Source organism: Falco rusticolus, chromosome 10 (genome assembly GCF_015220075.1).
Source record: "Falco rusticolus isolate bFalRus1 chromosome 10, bFalRus1.pri, whole genome shotgun sequence".
Lineage (NCBI taxonomy): Eukaryota > Metazoa > Chordata > Aves > Falconiformes > Falconidae > Falco > Falco rusticolus.
In genome coordinates, this window is record NC_051196.1 from 29454640 (window position 1) to 29473769 (window position 19130).

The following is a 19130-nucleotide window of genomic DNA, read 5'->3' on the forward strand; positions in this document are numbered from 1 at the left end:
AAAGCACTTTGCAAATATGAAGGGCCAGACTCTGCCATCCTTTACTCCTGTTGATTTCAATAAGACAAAGGACTCGCTCTGCAGTACGAAAATGCGTCAGCCTGTTTTATGTAAACTTTGTGTTCCCTTTGTGCTGTTAAGAAAACACATTGCTCCTAAGTTTTCTGTTGATAAACTAGGGTAGAGGCAGCTTAAGCCATATATCCAGTGACTTGCAAGGGATTTAAGAAATTACATTGCCCAAGTGAACAGTGTGTGCATGGTTTATGGGGCAATGTCTTTGGCAAAGAGTAAGAATAGAGCCAAAAATTAATGTATGTGGGCATCAGCTGGTGATGGAGGGGGGAGAGAGCATGCTGTGCATCCCAATTTCTTCCCACACCACCAGCAAGCCATGCTATTTTACAGCAAGAATGAAAGGCTCTGGGCCTCTGAACTGCGAATGTTCAGATGAGCCTGTGCAGTCCGAGCAATTTTCTTGGCACCCTGTATTTCCTTTTAAGCCCATGTATTAATTCCTTCCCACTGTGCTGCCACTGTTCCGTCGATGTCAGCGAATCGTGAAGGTGCATGGGAACATGCTTGGCAGCCCACAATGGTACCTGTCCCAAGAATGTTTTGCAGTAACTAAAGGAGATGATACACTAAAAGGAGGTAGCTCTTAATGCCATTTCGAGGAAACATCCAAAATGCCCTGCCCCTGTTTCCATATAAGAGCAGAGAAGGCTCTGGCTGGAATAGATGTTAGAAAGTAAAAAGAACAACAACATTTTCCACACTAAATCTAAAGCTTTTCTTCACTGCTGGGAAAACTGCATGGGTTTTTTTCTTCTTTTTTTTACCTCCTGGTAGCGGAGAGGCATTACTTATCCCAGCGGCAGTGCCCAGTCTGGAGCAGGGATTTGCATGCTGGTGTTCCATATCCTGCCTCCTCCGCCGCCCCTCAGCCTCTGCAGGCAGTCTCAGTCTGCTGGACTTTGAATAAATGTTTGGCAGAAGGGGATTTTAGAGGATGGGAGGCCCAGAATCAGATGGGAGGTCTGAATTGGAAGCCTGTGTAGTTTGCAGTGGGTTATCTGGAGGTCTCTGCTCCGTGCTGAAGGCGAGCTAGTTCTCTCTGTACCTATGCGGTGTTTTATGATACAGTGATGCCTCTTACAGATATGCCCTGAAGTGCTTTTAAGTGAAGATTGCTTTCTTTGATAGGTATATCCTAAGGTGAGGAAGGTTAAGAAGCTGAGCTAGATATGCAGATCACGCAGAGGCTGATCAGACTCTGGCCGATGAATCTGGCAGCAGATTGAGAATTAAGCTTTTGTGCTTGGGTTGTCAGATGTTAACGAGTGTCTCACCTTGTCTGAAAATTGGGATCTTATGCACCTGTGACTTTCATTTTCCCTCATTATACACTGTAGACAGTTTTAATTATTACTACCATGGCTGTGTTTAGTTGTCATTGTATTAGGCTGCATGAACACAGAACAAAAAGGCCCGGTTCTGCAGCCCGATTTATTAATTAGAAATGTCACTGGGTGGAAGGAGGAGGTGGATCCTGCACTTGCCTCGGGGAGCTCACTCGCTGCAGATCTGATCTGCACAGCACCTTGCAAAAAGCACTGATAAGCTGCTCTGAAGCAAGGTAAGCCACAATAAACATCCCAGTGGGTGGATAGCACATCGCTGGCATGACCCCGTTGCTGTTGCGCCCTCTTCCACAGCATGATGCTGCCCTGGCAAGCCTGTGAAAGAATCGCACTTTTGTGAAGGCAGGAAGATGCACTCAGCTCACAGGAGAAACATGGTTTTCTTTGAGTTTCATTTTGACAGCTCACAAGCCTTGTCTGGGATAGCAAGTGGTACTTGGATTTCCCACTTTTGTCACCAGTTTTGCCTCTAGTTGCCATCTAGTGATGACAAGGGTGAGAGCAGTAGTGTAGATAACCATCTAATAGCTTTTGGCATGCTGTACTCCATAGAGCTCCTTGACTTGGCTTGTTTTGTCCAGTGTTTAAGATGAGAGTAGCAAGACTGTTTTTTTCCCCCCAAATCTTTGTGCAGGTATCTTTGTACAGTGAGATATTCTCCTGTCAATTGTTTCATAGACTCCAAAGCCTGGGTGCACCTTGACTCTGGGGTCTGGATCAGTGTCTGCAATGAAGCAAGTGCTGAGAAGGTGGCAGTCAGCGTGCCTTACCAAACTGAAGAAACTGCTGTTGGGGCTCACAATTGTAAATTAGGTTTTATCCCTCAGGCAGACACCCAAAACCTATTTCAGTTTCCTCTGGATCTTGTAGGCGATTCTTCACTCACTACTAGCAAAGCAGAGGAATGTAGAACTGTTCATATTGGTGACCAAAATGCAACACACTTCTAAGAACAATAATGAACGGTTTTTATTTCCCTGTTGCACAGCACTACAGATATGTATATTTTCCCCTTGAAATACCCGGAAAATAAAGGATATTTCCCACATTATGCTAGGATGTCATTATGAAAATAACTGCCTTGTGTTACATGAACTACAGACTGTGGCAGTGAGCTGGCCGATGAGAGGTCTGTCAAAGTCTCTCATTTTAGGCTTGCGACAGGAAATGGCAGCAGGAAGCGAACTCAGGGGGCTGGAGCTCCGTGCTCTGGGTGTGAGCGAGGGGATAAAGTAATTTGAAATGCTGATGCATACATAGCATTCATTTTCTTAATGATAAGGTTTACCAACGTGTGAGCATTACAGTTTTGAGTACTTTTTAAGGTTATCTCTTCCGGATGAAAGATTGTAATCTGTAGCTGCTGTAAGCCAGGGGAATTCAGAAGTCGGTACAGTCAGTCCGGCACACAAAAGCAGAGTTTGGCTGAAGGAGTTTTAAGATCTGAACTTAAAGGCACATAACTGAGCCCAGCTAAATCAAAATAGGTCAGGGGAAGCAACTAGATCAGATTGCACAGTTGAAATGTTTGAAGTGCGTGTATTCTTTTAATTTTGATCTGGCAGAGAGAGCTTAAAAGGCAGTCTTATGGCTATCATGGATTTGGAATATGCTAAAGGTCAAGGGTGTCAGTGTTTGCTTGGGGCCCAGATCTTACGATGCAGTTAAAAAAAGAAAAGGTTTGGAATTCCCCCTTTTATTTGTTTTAATTGTCATGTAATAATTTGCAAGTCAGATGTTGTTGGTTGCATTGTGTTTACTCCCATTTGTGTACTGGTTACTGCTGCTCTGCTGTGAGTGATAGAGGAGTTTCATGTTTCTTTAGGAGAAAAGTGCAAACGGACCGTGCTTTCTCCTGCCAAACTCTTATGGTGGCCACATGGACACCATGAATCATCGCTAGGACAATGTGGGTGGTGGAGGAACAACCCAAACAGAAAGCGTACATTTTTGGAGTAGATCCACCATAAATCTTTCAATTTGGCCATGCAGTGTAAAGAGAAGAGGTGGTGCTCTCTGTGCCCTTTGAACCGATGCAGCTGTCAAGGCCCCTGAAGCAAGGATACTCAAAGTCCATTTGACAAAAATAAATCTTTCCAGCTCTAGATTCAAGTAGTGGAGTTCTAGTTTCTTTTTCCCTTGAGTTTCTGCATGTCTGTCATCTTGGTGATCTTTTTGTGACAGTGGTTTCTTAGGACGCCAGTAACTAGAGCAGGTGGGCTCGAACATACTTGGATGACTATTGGTTTCAGGAGAGCTCACCACAGGGCAGGATCAGATCGGGACCATTGTGTTCAGTGTGTCAGTGGCGAGTTGAGGCTTTCGTCTGCATGGTGCCCAAAATGCCATGTCTGAATGGAGGCACTTGCCTCTGTACCCTAGAAATGAACCACAGAGCTTGTGCCACTGACAGGATACCAAGACCCACAAGTCTTTCTTCTTTCCTCCCTCTTGTTCCATCTTGTACCTCCTCTGGCTCCATCCTGCACCCCCTTTGGCATACCTGGCAGCTTTACTAAAACATCTGAAATATGATTCACAGAGTTTGTTGCTTCAGGTACCGCAGTAGCATTCATGCCTTCATGCACGGCAGGAGCAGTATCACTCTGCTTGGGATGTGCACCAAGTGTCCAGCCTGTGCCCATCCTCTTTGAGGTTGGTGGCTCTCTGCTTCTCGGATGTATATGTATGTGCTGCTGTCTGTCAGGGATCACTGTGGGAGATGGGCTTTCATTGTGCATCCAGCTGTGCTAACTGCAGTGGCTTGTGTGCTCAGAAGCACCCATGGCCACGTGTACCTGTTTTATCCCAATATCTTTGTTTACATCTTATGCAATGGCAAGCCTATCACTGGAATAACAATAATGTTAATAACTAGTCTGATGATAGCTGTACTGCTTTACAGAGTCTCCCTGATTTCTAGCCCTTCTCTACATTTCTTATTTAACTCTGGGCAAATAATTTCTTTGAAACATATTACTTTCACTTTTGGAAGCAAACAAGCAGGCTCTAGAGTCAATTCTGCTTTCAAACTTGCACTTTTCAGTATCCCACTGCATCACAAACTAGCAAATAAGCACAGCAGTGTTTTCTGGTTTTGGAATTTCCACTTTCTAGAAAAAATTGTGTTTTATAAAGCACAGTAAGTTGGACCCAGTGATGTTATCAGTCTTCCTGTACCTCCCCCTGCCAAAGTTAAAAAGAAATCACAGCTCCCTAGAAAGGTTTTATATTCACAACCTATAGCTGGCAATAATGATGATTTGTTAATTATACATTTAGAGTTAAAAGGCACAATAGATTTAAAAAATATGGAAAATTAAGAATTTATAGTTTCTTACATCACTCCCTCTGGCCTGCAGCTGCATCAAGAACTCAATACTTCTGGGTGTTTGGGCATGGGACCCGCTTATGAAAAGTAGCCAAAGAGTTCAGTGAAATGGGGTAAATTCTTTGTTACTGGGGTGTGGGAGTCCTCAGCAATCAGTTCTGGAGCAATGAATATACGCTGCCAGGTGACAATGGGAAGAGTGGGGCAGCCTAGACAAGCAAGAAGTTAAAAGGAGTGATGTTTTACTTTGAGCTGAAGCTCCTGGTGGGGCTGAGTCCACAGTAAGTGTTGCCCCAGACCCATGAATCCCAAGGCATGTTCTGGCTGACATTTTATGATAAGTAAAGCCACTATTGCAAGTGCCTCTTCTATACAGTAGATGCCTTTTACAGCCCATATGTGTTGTAATTGTGTAAGTTGATATATATCTGCTCAAAATTGGCCAAATGACTTGAAACAATCTTCTGGCCAGGACAATTCACTATAGAAAACTATAATGGAACAGCATTATGGCAGGTACAATGTGACTAGAAGGTGGCTTGTGTATTGGTTTTGATGATAGTGAGGAGCCAGGACTGAGTATCATGGTCCTCTGCGAGAGATGTGACGGGAAATTGTAAGACTGTCTACAGCAATATTCCCCTTCTGTATTGTGTCAAGTCTGAAATTTCTAACTGTGCCCCAAACAGGGAACTAAATGCTTGTTTGTGGTCTGACAGTTTCATGAATGATCAAAAAACTCCTGGGGAATGCAGAAAACAGCGAAATATTTTCAACAATTATCTCTTTGAACTTAGTGATGGAAAATTAATGATGCAATTTTCTCAGGCAAATTTAAGATAAAAAAGATACCAAATTTTTTTTTTTGCAAAGCTGTCAGTTTTTTCCTGGATCCATTCGAAAGGGATGTTTGCTATTTGACCTCAGTAAACAACTTCAAATATTTAATGCAAGCTCCAAGCCCCAGTTCTCTCACTGAATTTCTAAATCAGTGAACTGAAATAGAGGGTTTAAGTTAGGGAGAATGGAGAAGAACGGGATGTGTCTTAGAACTAGGATCATAACTTAGTCACAGATGCAATCCACTGCTGAACATGCATTACAACATAGGTTTTTAAGACATCTTAACCTGAGACAAAAGCCCAGTATCTGGGGAAAAGAACCCAAACTATAATTTCGTTTTTTTTAAAGGGAAAGGCTAAGGAAAAAGCACAAATATCTGGGAATAGTTACAGGGTTAGCAAAACTGAGAATGCTACTGTAGTCTTAAGTGATTCAATTTATTTGCAGCATGTGAGGTTCTACAGAGAGTATATAAAATAAATTTGCTATCTTGCTATTTTCTTGATACTTTAGAAAAAGCATTTTCTCTGCTCCATGCGGTCTGTGGCTGAAGTTCTGCATTTGAAGCTGGATGCATATCTTCTCCACTAAAACTGCAGAGCGATGGGATGAACCAGGGGAATAAATTAATCTGTTGGAGGCCCACCTGATTTTTGCATTAGCTAAAGGTGATCACCTTCCAGGTTAATCTCCCCTGCTCATGCCTTGCAGTGCACCAAAGTAAGGTGGCAGCAAAGTGGAGCACAGGGCCTGCTTGGTAGTTCTCTCTGCAAAAAGATGTCAGAACTGGGGAGGATCAGGGAGGTTTTGTTCTCTTTGAGTTCTGTTTTGTTTGTTCTTTCTAAGCAAAAGAGGAAGACGTCTCAGCAAATCCTACAATTTGTGAACTCTGAAGAGTAACAAGTATTAATCAGGAGGATTAGAGTTTGCATTTTCTGTTGTGCAAATTAGAAAGCTCAGGGTAAATGGGACACCTTCTGCTTTTCCTTGCTATGATAGCTGCTGAAAGCTGAGCAAATCTTTCTGCACACAGGTTTTGCCCCCTGGCTGGAATGTGCTGCCTAGCCCAGGTGTTCTTGTAATCCCAAGGGGCAATTGTCAGATGTTAAACTGGGGATCCCAGAAAAACACTGCAAAACAGGAAAAAATCTAAGGATCACACACACAAAAATGCAGAAGAGTGTGGCTGCAGAAACGGAGTTGCCATAGCTGTTAGAGACTCAGCGAGACAGGGTGGAATCCAGTGTTTTGGAAGGTTTCCCCGTATGACACAAGATTTTGGAATTTTACAGCTGGTAAATCCTTATTAACACAGGCAGCCACTACTGGCCTGCATTCCCTGGCTCGCTGTTTACTATGGGGGCGCCTAGTGGAAGTATGCCTGGTCCTGATTATTCAGCTTTGAATCTTAATTGTTTAAAAAGAATATTAAAAATAATAATAATTATTGGAATAAACAAAAGGCAAAGAGACAAGCTCCCATCACCTGTTGACAGAAAATTGATCATGTAGAAAGCTGGCATGGGGAGTGGAATTCCCTATTCTCCCACTTAGTCATCGCATCCTGGTGTGACTCATTTTATTACATGGAGGTTCCCAGTGGTTTTATTTTGAGAGAAGTTTTTGTTTAATAATTTACACACACACACACACACACAGACACACAAACACACATATAATCTTAAAAAACCAACAAATCTATTTTGATGAACTGGCATAAGGAATCATTTGGCAGAGCTCTGGAATGACAGACTGCCCCTGCTGCTTCACTACTCAACTACTGTATGTTTATTATTTTAGTGTGAATTGAATTTCTCAACAATAGATGGGGAGAAATCTTTTCTAGACTTGTTCTCACTGTGCAAAATGTCAGATTTGGGGCTGGGCAGGATGGCGGATGACTAATCCATTGGCCTTTTACCTCCCAGACCTTGACTTGTATCTTTGGCCTTGGTGACTCAAACTTATGTCCTCAGTGAAATGAAGGCACTGGTCTCAACTCATCATAAACAGAGCTTCGTTAACTGCAGTGGCAAGCCTTGCTTCAGAAAGAAAAAGAAATCCATGGAGATCAAGCTTAGTGAAAAATCCAATAGCTCTACTTTTCAGAGTTTTAAATTCATTCACGCTGTGTTTGCTTTAAAGTTTGAAAACTATTCTGAAGTAAAAGCTTAGAAGGCGACTACTGCTTGAGACCAGATGCTGGGCAACGTTGCACTGACATGAAGCAGAATAACTTCCCAGCTGAAATCAGAATTCATCCCTGAAAAGAGCAGCAGAGACTTTGTGTGAGCATTTCCCTACCCGTAAGGTTTCTGCATCCCAGCAGTGGTGTCTGTTCTGCTGGAAAGCATTTGTTGTTTACTTTGTTCTTGGGATGATTCTAAACAACTTTGGCCATTTTCCAGAGATGCCTGTCATCTACTGATAAAAGCTGACAGAGGTAATTGTTGTGCTTTTTTGGAAAACCTTCCAAGAAACACAGTGAATAAGGAGAATTCGTTGCAAGCCTAAAGCGAACTCTGCAGAAATGTGAGTTGGAGCAGCTGTCCCACTAGCTAGCAGGCTCGGTTTCTTTGAGGAACTAGCATGGTTTGCTGCCTGGGAAAAAGGTAACAGGTTGTTCGTTAAGTAATTTGTGTAATGCTTGACTGAAAAAGCAATGTACATTTTCAAGCATAAAATCACATGCAGGCACAGAATCACATACAGAATCGGCACAATAGTATACTTAGTCTTCAGCTGGAGAGGACTGCAAAGAAAATTTCCTGAACCTCTCAGTCCATCAGTCATGCTTGTTCAAATAAAGTAGTAAGTTTGTTTCTCTGCTAGTTACTGACCCCAAAGTCATGAGTAAGGGATCGTGAATAATGTGTAAAGGCTGTAACTGGTTCAGAAAACCTTTAATTGGCTAATTAAAAAAAGCCCTATAAGGGGCTGCAGAGAATCACCCAAAATGTTCCTAATGCAGGCTGACGTTTTGATTTTCCCCAAAGTTTGAAGCAAGACTTTTGGTATGATCACAGTTTGAGTTAGAGAGGGTAGAATTACTTTCTTCCAACAACTCATTCATTCCTCCAAAGAGTGCTGACACAATCAGATCTCTCATCAGGGTTTAATGCTAAGTCTCATAGCCCTGAAGCAGCACAAAAATCTGTTTTCTGAACATTTCACTGACCTGTGGTGTTAAAAACTTGCCAACTAAGACAAACCATTAAATGAGCAGGGAACCACAACAGTAAAAATATTGCATGAGGCAGCCATGGCCGGTAAGACCTCAGGGTCTAAATCCAAAAATATTTTATCATCTTTAGTGGAACTACTGCTCTTTTCGGAGGCATAGATTGAATTCCCCATAGTGGAGGTAGAGTTCGAGACACACCACACACGCGGATCTGGCACCAGGTTCCTGTGTGATCTACACATGTACTGGGACATCCTTGCTGTGCTCTGGGTGGCGTGCACAGCTGTCAGGACAGCCCAGTGCTGAATGCCACTTACAGAGTGCACGTTCTCTGTGTCTGTGTGCTCACACTCTTACAGTACTTAGCAAAACCGATACTGTTGCTCTTTTGTAGTTTCTTACCTCTCCACTGTCAAAGCAGGTTTAATTATATGCGATAATCAGCTATCTGTACTTGTAGACTTTAAGTTATTAGTCAAGATGGGGCTTAATCTTCTCAGTTTGTCATCAGGGAGGGGACCAGTCATTTGTCCCGTTTGTGGCATGGCAGACTTACAGGGTAATTAAGGACAGAAGGGACCTCGGGAGGCTGTTGAACACAGCTTCCTGCTCAAAGCAGAATGCATCTGTAATGTTTAGGCACCGTCTGGGTTGCAACACTGGCACTGGAGAATACTTCAGCATACCCAGGTCGTGACACGTGTTTTGTACTGGGGGCTGTGCTCTGCCGTCATATCAGCTTTATGATTTTTAGCACATCCTTACAACAAAAATCCCATTTTTGCTGATGACTTTCTTCAAACATCCACTTTAATTTCCTCCTAAAAAAATTTCTCATTTATGCACATTCTAAAGATGATGTGTTGACAGTTTGGTCAAGTTTTCTCTGTTCAAAATTTCCTTGAATTGTCCTACAGATGGGCCTTAGACTTCTCAGTTTATTCCTCCTGCTCTCCATTAACTCTCTGAGTGTGCACAATCAAAAGATTTCTTTTCATTACCAGCAAAAAGGATAGCTTAAAGTAGAGAGAGGTTTCTGAATGCAGTTGTATTTTTCATTTTATTCATAGCCTCTGTCATCCTTCTGCCAAAAGCTCACCGTAATGTGCGTATCCAGAGGGGTTAAAGGAAAAGCAAATATTGATTGTCTCAAGCTAAAGTGAAGCAGTGAGACAGATGGAGTCACATCATGATATTTAAGCAGAAAGGTCAGGGAGTGAGCCGCAGAGTGGTTATATTCAACAGGGCATCGGTGCTTAAAGAACAGGGATTGCTGCTGCTGACAGATCTGTTAGAAACCTGTTTAGCTGCTATGAGCATGAATATATCCAAACAGGAGCATCTATTATCATTAGCATGATAACCCCAGATGAATTTATTTCTTGTTTGGTTGGGCTTCTTCTCGTCCTTACTCTTAATCCCCACAGACTTTGGATTCAGCCTAAACATCATTTGATTTTTATGGTTGGCTTCATTAGCTTTTAGTGCAGTTTCAGTGGCTTGGTTACTAAATCAAATCCGCTGTGATTGTGGTTGCATGTGCTTCACAGGCCTCTTGAATGCAGCAAATGACTCGGAGGCCCGTTTCTCCTTTATTTTATGCATTTTGGACCAACAAACCCTTTTAATTTCTACCTTCTTTGTGAAGTTAGTGCTGTTGTATCTGCACAGACTGTTTGAATTTAGCAGTACAGAAAGAAAGATGAAAACATTCTGCCTGGAGGAAAACCAATGTCAACTATTCCTGCTTGGCTGTCCTTGTTGTCAGGACATCTTCATATTGCATTGCTTAGACAGTTCCCAATGTGTGTCTCTGTTGGAGCTCTTATTTTATGACATATTTTGTTGTTTCCTTTTTCCCTCCTCTTTTCCTCAGAGAACTGTAAAAATTTACCTTTTGAGGGTTTTTTGAGGGGTGTGGAGAGGTTCCTTAATGCATGCTATGATGGTTTCTTTTCACAAAGATCACCTGGAAGAGGAATCCCCTCATGAAGTATTTGCTGCCTTGTTGTCACACAACACATTTAGTATTTCCTGGATTAAACCCCCAGTATTTGCTGGCTTCCCGCTTCCCTGCGACATTTACTATCTCAACAAGGGTGGAGAGTTAGCTGTGTTAACAGTGCTATAGATCTAACCTGCAACAGCCCAGAGCAGCGGCCGAAGTGAATGCTTATTGTTAAATAATGAAGTATTTTCCATTCCTTTGCACTGTGGCCCGTTGGGCTGTGAGGGCCGAGCAGCGAAGGGGGCGAGAGCCTTGCCGGCTCTAGTTACAGAGCTTGCTTAGGCCACCTCTGCTCCAGCAGCCCGTCACTAATCCACGTGTTCCTGTAGAAAAGACAACTGACTCACTGTGGGGAACTTGAAACACTTAAAAAAAACACCCCCAAAACCCCCCCGAAAAAACCCCAATCCAACAACAACAAAAACAAAACCAAAAAACAAACAAACAAAAAAACCACCCCAAAACAAACAAACAAACAAAAAAAAAAAAACAAAAACAAAAAAAACAAAGAGGGAAAAAGTCAGAGTTATGTGGCATTTTCTCCTTGCACCAGAACGCTGCGGCAGTAGCTGTGTGAGGTGCTGGAGGCCTGGGCGCTCTCTCCCCTCTCACCGCTGTGAGACTTTTCCTCACAGGTAACCGATGGCCGAACTTCCAGCTGCTCCTCAGTTGCCTCCGCTTTCCCAGCGGGAAGGATGGGGGATGAGGAGGCCCAGCCAGCGCTGTGCCCTGCTCCTGCCCCACCACAAGCTGCACACCCTGCCCAAACACCCTGGGGAGCCGGCCCATCCTCAGTGGCCTCAGGGAAACCCCCTCTTCTCCCTTGTCAGTGTTTAGGGCCTGAAGTGGCAGAGGTGCCTCAGGTGCTGGGGCAGGCAGGGGGGACCCCTGGGCTGAAGGGCCGCGGTGCTGGGGCAGGCAGGGCCTCCGGGGGCTGGGGTCCCTCAGCCAGGGGCTGCCCGGAGAGCCCAGCACATCTGTCAGCTCATCCTCTGCGCCCAGCAGAGAACAAAGAGGAAAACAACAGAAAAAATGCAAAATGCATTTAAAACTACTCTTTCATTTCCCTTTTCGCCAGAAGCAGAAGTACTTAAATAACAAGAGGACAAAAGCAGCTCTTGCAGAATTTCCAAGAATTGGGAAAAAGAAACAGTCCTGTGAGAAGGGCTGGTTTTAGGAGCCTTCCACCCCTGTTGGGCCAGACCCAGGCGTGCAGCCTGGGGAACCCCCGCCGGAGCGCCCCGGCGCTGCCTCCCCCCCAAAGCAAACACCAGCCTAGCGGCTGCAGGATTTTCAGTCACGTCGATTTGTTTGGATACGTGTCCCCTATTCATTTTAAAATCAAAATCAAGCTTTCGGAAAGGTATGAGGCAATTTTTTTCCCCCCATCAGTATTTTTCTTCTGCAAATTGCTTGGCTAAAAGGCTCAGCAGAATAGAAGAATCAAAGGGATAGAGATTAAAATCTAACAAAAAAAAAAACAAAACCAAAACCAACAAACCAGTAATAAGGAAGGCATTGCTAAAAGATGTTTCTGGGAAGTGTGGGTGACAGTAGATTAAAGAAACATTTGTAGCCAGATGAAGCACCCAGCCGGTGTACAAATGTCCTGTCACTACCAATGGACTCTTATAACACCGGGGTTACTTTGGTGGTATTCCATACAAGGGGATCAAATTTTATTTTCCTCTATAAATACAATTTTGTGTAACTCAGAACGGAGGCGAGCTGCATGGATGTAATTAAGAGCAGAAACGCTTCCAGTGGTTCAGAGGCAGAGGCTGTTGCACGTGCAATGAGGTGCTTTTACACCGAGTACGGTGACTATTTAGTGCTTTACAGTGACTTTGTGACTGCTGGTGGCACTCTGTCACAGCCCACAGTGGTGCTGGTGCTGAGGTGTGGATCTGCTGTCTGAGAGGTTGGGCTTGTTCCTAGATTGGAGGAGATGTATTGCTAAATATCACGTGCTGAGGTTTCATATTGCACGTATTAAGAAACAAGTATAAATAGTGAGAGGGCATGCGTAACAGAAATTGTGCATTCTATATACCTGGTTTCCCAATTATGTTAAGAATCTGTCCCTGTTGAACTACTTCTAGAAAAACCTACGCGCCTGTGAGAATTCAGAGCATCTGCCAGTTTCGCTGTGCAGCACCTCTAAGTATCCGCCCCAAAGTGGCTCAGTTTGCTTGCTTCCATCTCCGTGCACCCCATACGAGATCTGATTTTTAGCTAGTCCTTTCACCACCTCCTCGCCCATTCCACCACTTAACCACACTGGTGGGGAGCCATGTGGTCTTAGCTTAAAATAGCGGAAAGTTTGCTGAGCTGCTGACCAAATGTGACCGTTGACAAGTTCTCTGACCTTCTGATGCTCTCCGTCAGTCAAGCTGACTGAAATCAAGTCTGTTAAAAAAGCAGATGTTGCACCTGTGCTAAATATTTCATTCCTCAGTTTGGCTAATTTCTACATTAACGTTTAATTTTAATATGTATGTAAGCTTTTTCCTGGCGAGAGAAGTGTTCAGTGATGTGTTCGAATTAAATTCTGTTGTTTTGGTTAGGACTGGGAAGGTGCTTAAAATTAAGTCCGTTTTGAGAGCTTTGCTAACTTGATGCTCTTAATTTGTCTCCTTTTTTTGAGTCAAGCTTTATGATTTAAAAAAAAATACGGTGAGGTTAATGTTGTGATATTCTTCTAGATGGGCAGCAGATCTGGGAAATGGAGGCAACAGTGGACAAAGATAAAAGCCAGCCTGTAAGTATGCAAAACATTGGATGTCCTCTCCTTGAGCTTCTCAGACAGCAAGTTGTATTCAAGGGGTAGTTTTCAAAGAGCGTCTCAAAAGTAGAAAGAGCAGCTATCTTACTGCTGTGATGAACAAATGTCAAATGCTTCAGCAGTAAATGTGTTGCAAAAAGAAACTATTCATTTAGCAGTAACCCACAGCAAATTGAATAACTGCTAGATTTTCTGTTCTTGCAGAAGACTATTGTATCAGCCCAGTCCTCTGCAGGATGCTGGCTGTCCTGACTTCCTTTCGCCTGTATGGAAGTCTTGGGTGCTCTGTGCTTTGCAGGGCAGGATTTGTACTAAAGTGTTTTAAATGAGCATTGATCTTTCAAGGGAATGAGCCTCTTTGTTCACATTGCTTAATGGGACCTTACTGTAGTTGTTCAGTGCATTTAGGAGCTAGCACTTACATTGCCATGGGCCATGCCTGCCCTTGCGGAAGAGAACGGGGGAATTGCTGTTAATTTCCATGGAAGCAGGATCCAGTTGTGTATAAGTAAAAGGCCTATAGAATAATCAAGTTTATTCCAACAAAAAGAGAGAATTCTGCAATACATACTCATTTGCCAAGCACAGTGTGATTGACAGGGCTGCTGTATTTATCACAGTTTTGTGTGTTTTATTTGTAGCCGAGACTTTTCTCTCCAAGTTCAAGACAACATCAAATGCAAGAGAGGCTAGAGTACACAGAAACCAGCTTCCTAGTACCAAAAATCTTCTAGTCTTTCACCGTCTGCCCTTTTTTCCCTTTCTTCTTTTCATACTCTTTTTTATAGGATAAACAGGAAGATTTCTCTTCCTTTATGCCTGGATGCGTAACATGGGAGATGCAAGCAAAAATCTCTGGTCAGCCTCAGTTACTAATTCTAAATTGTCACCTTTTGTTGTTTCAGAGCATGCTTTTTGTAGAAATACCGGAGTACCGTAACAAGCACATTCGCACAGCTGTGAAGGTGAATTTCTACGTCATCAATGGGAAAAGAAAAAGAAGCCAACCCCAGCATTTTACCTATCACCCAGGTAATTCTCAAGGACGGAGCAAGTTGTTGCCTAGTTCTCATGAGCAAGATTTTACTTTCTGCTAAGTTGTTTTCTTGCTGTTATATGAGGATCTAAATTTTACTAATTTAATTCAGCTGAGTGCAGCTGAGCACTGAACAACTGTTTGGTTTAAAGGATGCATGTGATTTATGATGGGGAATTTCCATAAATTTAAGGGGACAGTTGTCTTGGTAACAGGCTGATGCTGCCCCATTCACTTGAGGGAAGTTTGCCAACAGCCAGCCTTAGTGGGAACAGACTCAGTCTGTGACATGATGTGACCCTGTGAAAACCATGAGCATTGCCTTCCCCAGCTGACATGTACGACAGTAAGATAACATCAGGTCTGGGAAAGTAACAAGGGCTTGGTATGGAGGAAGACATGCAATATATATTCTTCAGAATGAGACTGGTTGAGAAAAATATGAATGCTTTTCTGATGTCCTCCCTCTTGGGAACTGGTGAGCCATGCCACAATAAATGCAATAGGATTACTAATGAGATTCCCAGAATTTCTCAGCTTTGTCTGGGAGAAAAATATTGTGAGAAAATCAGTGTATTGTGTTTGCAGAAACCAGAAAGCATAAACCAACAGTACCATATTTTATGCAAACTTCAAATGGTGTCTTAATTTGACTAGTTTCTAAGGACAGGCAAACGTTAACTCTGATTCTTATTTTGGTCTCCTCCAGCCTGAAAATTTCTGGTCCTCTACTTGAATTTATGAACTGTGTAGGGTATCACCAACGTGAACAGTTGTATACTTGCTAAATTGTTCTGCCGTGGAATAGTATTAAATACAATGTTATCTCAATATGATCCCTAAAATAGACCACTTCAGTAAAGGAATCCTTACTCTTCCAGAAAACAACCCTGTTGCATGACCATTATATGGGTTTTTTTGTATGATATTTCTGTACTGAGTTTTGGGGAAGATTTGACAAAAAAAAAAAAAATCATTAGAAATATGAGAATTTGTCTGTAGAAGACCACCATTTATCCAGACCAAGATTTCCACAACTCTTACTAAATCGTGGTCTTTTAAATGATGGTATCAGAAATGTTGTCAGCTCTCAGTGGTGAGGAAGTTATGTGCAGCAAAGGAACTAAAAAGAAAATTTAGAACAGTTCATCTCTGCCTTTGGTCACTAGTTAAGTGTTTAACAGAAAAATGAGGAGTTGTATGTGTCATAGGATTTCTATTTATTCAGTCTTCCTTTGCAATGGAAGTACTACATGAAGCACCTGTCTATGGCTTCTTCTTTTGCTTATGTTCCAGAATGACCCTTAAATGAATTAACATATGAGTGAAAGTATTCAGTTTTACAGTTTTGAAAAATCTGTGGTTAAGTAGTTCGTTAAAGATTTTCAAGAGCCTCTTAGTACAGAGCGCATTCAAGAGAGACTGCCATGATTGCATATATGTGATTTATTAAATTCCGTGCCTGCGAGATATGAGCTTGCACACGCAAATCTTGTAAATGGCTTAAATCTCTTATTACTTCAAGGAAAACCTCTCTGTTTCTTATCAGCTTGTTACGAATAATGTCCTTTGCATGCTTTATTCTAGTACCATCAATCAAAACAGAGCCCATTGATGACTATGATCCAGCCTTAATCTGCAATACAGTACACAGTGGTCTGGGAACAGTAACACAGCCTTACTATTCACAGCATACAATGGTCACCGAATCCCCTTCCTGTCTTGTGGCCACTATGGCTCCTTGCCAGCAGTTGCGCTCAGGCCTTTCTTCTCCTGATTCTCGATACCATCAGCAGAATCCAGCCGCTGTAATATACCAAAGAAGCAAGAGCCTTAGCCCGAGCCAACTGGGCTACCAGCAATCCAATTTGATGGCTACTCCAGTTGCTATTTCAGATGCCCATAGGTCAGTGCTGGTGCACGCTGGTTCTCCAGGCCAAACTTCTGCAGTGCTCCACCACTCTCCAGGCAACCAGCAGTCTTCTCCAGTGATTCACTATTCTCCAACCAATCAGCAACTGAGGTGTGGAAGTCACCAAGAATTTCAGCACATCATGTGCTGTGAAAATTTTACATCCAATGTTGCAAGATCCAGCCAGCCCCAGGTCGGTCAAGCACAAAGGTTAAGTCCAAGTTCATACCCTACAGTGATTCAGCAGCAGACAGCCTCCGGCCAGCGAGCAGCAAAAAATGGACCACCAGTTAGCGACCAGAAAGAAGTGTTACCAGCTGGAGTCACTATAAAACAGGAACAAAATCTGGACCAAGCGTATCTGGATGATGGTAAGCACTGTTCTTCTCTCCTATGGGCGGGTTTGTTGGAGGGAGGGGGGAAGTTTAGGACTTATAAATCCCACCTGTTCCTCAGCGCAAAACCAGCGTGGCCTCATTTTGATGGGTGTGGATATTTGCTGTTTGCTCATGCTGCATTTTGGTCTTTCATCAACTGCATTTTTGGTAAATGGCGAAGCACTTTGGCAACTGAGCAAAAACATAGTGTTCTGCAGAAACCCTCTGTCTTGCTTTGTGCCATGGCGTGAGCTGTCAGGTTTCAAGCTGTTGCCATTTTGTTTCCATTTGCCAAAGGTTAGTTTGGAAAATGGAGAATCTGAAACAAAATGCACTTTTAAATTATTTTTTTATTATTCATATCAGGGCACAGTCCACTTTGTAAAATGCTTTTGTACATTTTGTACCAAAAAAAGCACCCATTGAACAGTCTATCAAGGCCTGTAATGAATGGGGTAGTGCTGCAGGCGAAACTATTGCAGATGTTCTAGATGAACAGTAGGACATTGATAAGTAAAACAATGATGTTTCTTTGTTGTGAGCCAGCAGATTTAGCCTTTAGAAATGAATACAAGTTAGCGTAAAGCTTTCTTTGAACATATCCTGCTTATTCTTAGGTAGGCAGCTATTGGCAATCTGGTTGATCGGTTCTTTTATTAAAGTATGTTCTTTGCAAGAGGAAATCAATGCAAAGTTAATAGTGCAGCTGGACGCTGCATTCAAACAGGCCAGTAGCAAACCCGACATTGATTTTAGTGGGAGCAGAGTGAGGTTGCTGGATATATTGCTGCAGATCTATGCATGAAGTACAGACGTGATTTTCACATATATTCACAGCTGCTGTCCTCTTAGTCTAGGCAATTGCATGCATGGTTTGATCTTGTGAATGCGCATTGTTATGTGCTTTGTAAGCACCCAGTAGTTTGGGTTTTTACTGTAGTTACTCACCTAGAGTTGTGAAATTGCGCTTGTGAAAGTTTACTTTCTTCATCTTGGGTACCGAGTGCTCTGTGGCTGTATCATGTGCAGTCTTCATTGCTGTTTTCGTGGGCAGAGTAGAGTTTGGATGGTTTTGTCTGTTAGTCTGTGTTTGAAATGTGGTTGCTACAGCTTTGGTGCCATTTGGTGACAGTACAATCTGGAGAGTTTTTACTGGTCCCCTTGTCTGAAGAGGAATTTTGAATTGGGTTTTAGAAGTGAATTTGATTTAGGAGATTTGCTGGATCTGCAAGAAAATGACTAAGTAAAATCCACTGCCCATTCAGGGAGTGGGGCACGATAACAAAGCAAGATAATATTTCTAATAGCAAAATTGAACACTGTGTTTTAAGGTACTTTAAATATGAGGAGCTGAGAGATTCTTCCACGTTTCTAAAAATACTGGGTACAAACCTTGTAAAAGAACTAAAAAAGAAAGAATCTTGAAATAAAACCTATCAAACTTCAGAGCTGAGCCAAAGTCCACTTAAATGAATTCCCCAAATGGACTGCAAAATTAATTTCACTGGGTTTTGAATCAGGCCAGTAGCATCTAACTATGGTACAGCTCACAGGGGATGCACTCGACCTCTGTGCTAAGAGGAGCCATTAGGCAGAATAACAGCAAGTTAATAATGAAATTCCAGGCTTCTGCTTGGCTGACTGGATCACCTTGAATTGATTTCAAGTAGAGATTATCAATTATGCCACCCAAGTCAGGCCAGGCAAGACTGGTCACATGCAGTCTCTTTACTGACCTCAGTGAGTTTACATTAGCTAGGAGTGTGACTTGGAGAGTTGTGATTTACTTCAGCACTTTGCAAACAATTTTCATTCTGAAATGTTCAGGACTTGAATTGAAAAGCCACTTTGTTTGCTGCTGGGGAAAAGTGACTCAGAACATAACAAAAGCCATATTTTTCCTGACTAGAAAGTTTATTTTTGTGCTTTATAGTATTAAAAGAAAGCAAACCCAAAGGATTATGGAGGCTTTACTGTCAAATCCCTTTTATCCAGAAGGCTCTTCTGAGCTGAAGTGAGCTGTTAGGTCTTGCTGTGATTTTTCACGGCTAGATACAGAGATGATGGTTCCCCAGCCAGGCTTGGCATGAGTGCACTGCACTGCTGCTGGTACACAGACTCTTAGGCAATCACTGTTTCAGTGTCTCTCACTTCCCTTCGCTCTTCTTCCCTTCCCCCATCTTCCTCCTCCTTCTTCTTTGTTCTTCTTTCTCTGCATTTCTGCTGACAG

General features: G+C 42.7%; 1 protein-coding gene across 1 annotated transcript in view; it reads left to right on the forward strand.

The window, feature by feature from the left end:
* Positions 1-19130, forward strand: part of NFATC2 (nuclear factor of activated T cells 2) — a 93160-nt gene that overhangs the window by 42377 nt on the left and 31653 nt on the right. Inside the window, exons 7-9 of the mRNA XM_037403013.1 lie at positions 13496-13551; positions 14481-14607; positions 16199-16894. Coding sequence (XP_037258910.1) covers positions 13496-13551; positions 14481-14607; positions 16199-16894 — 879 coding nt within the window. The remainder of the gene's footprint in view (positions 1-13495; positions 13552-14480; positions 14608-16198; positions 16895-19130) is intronic.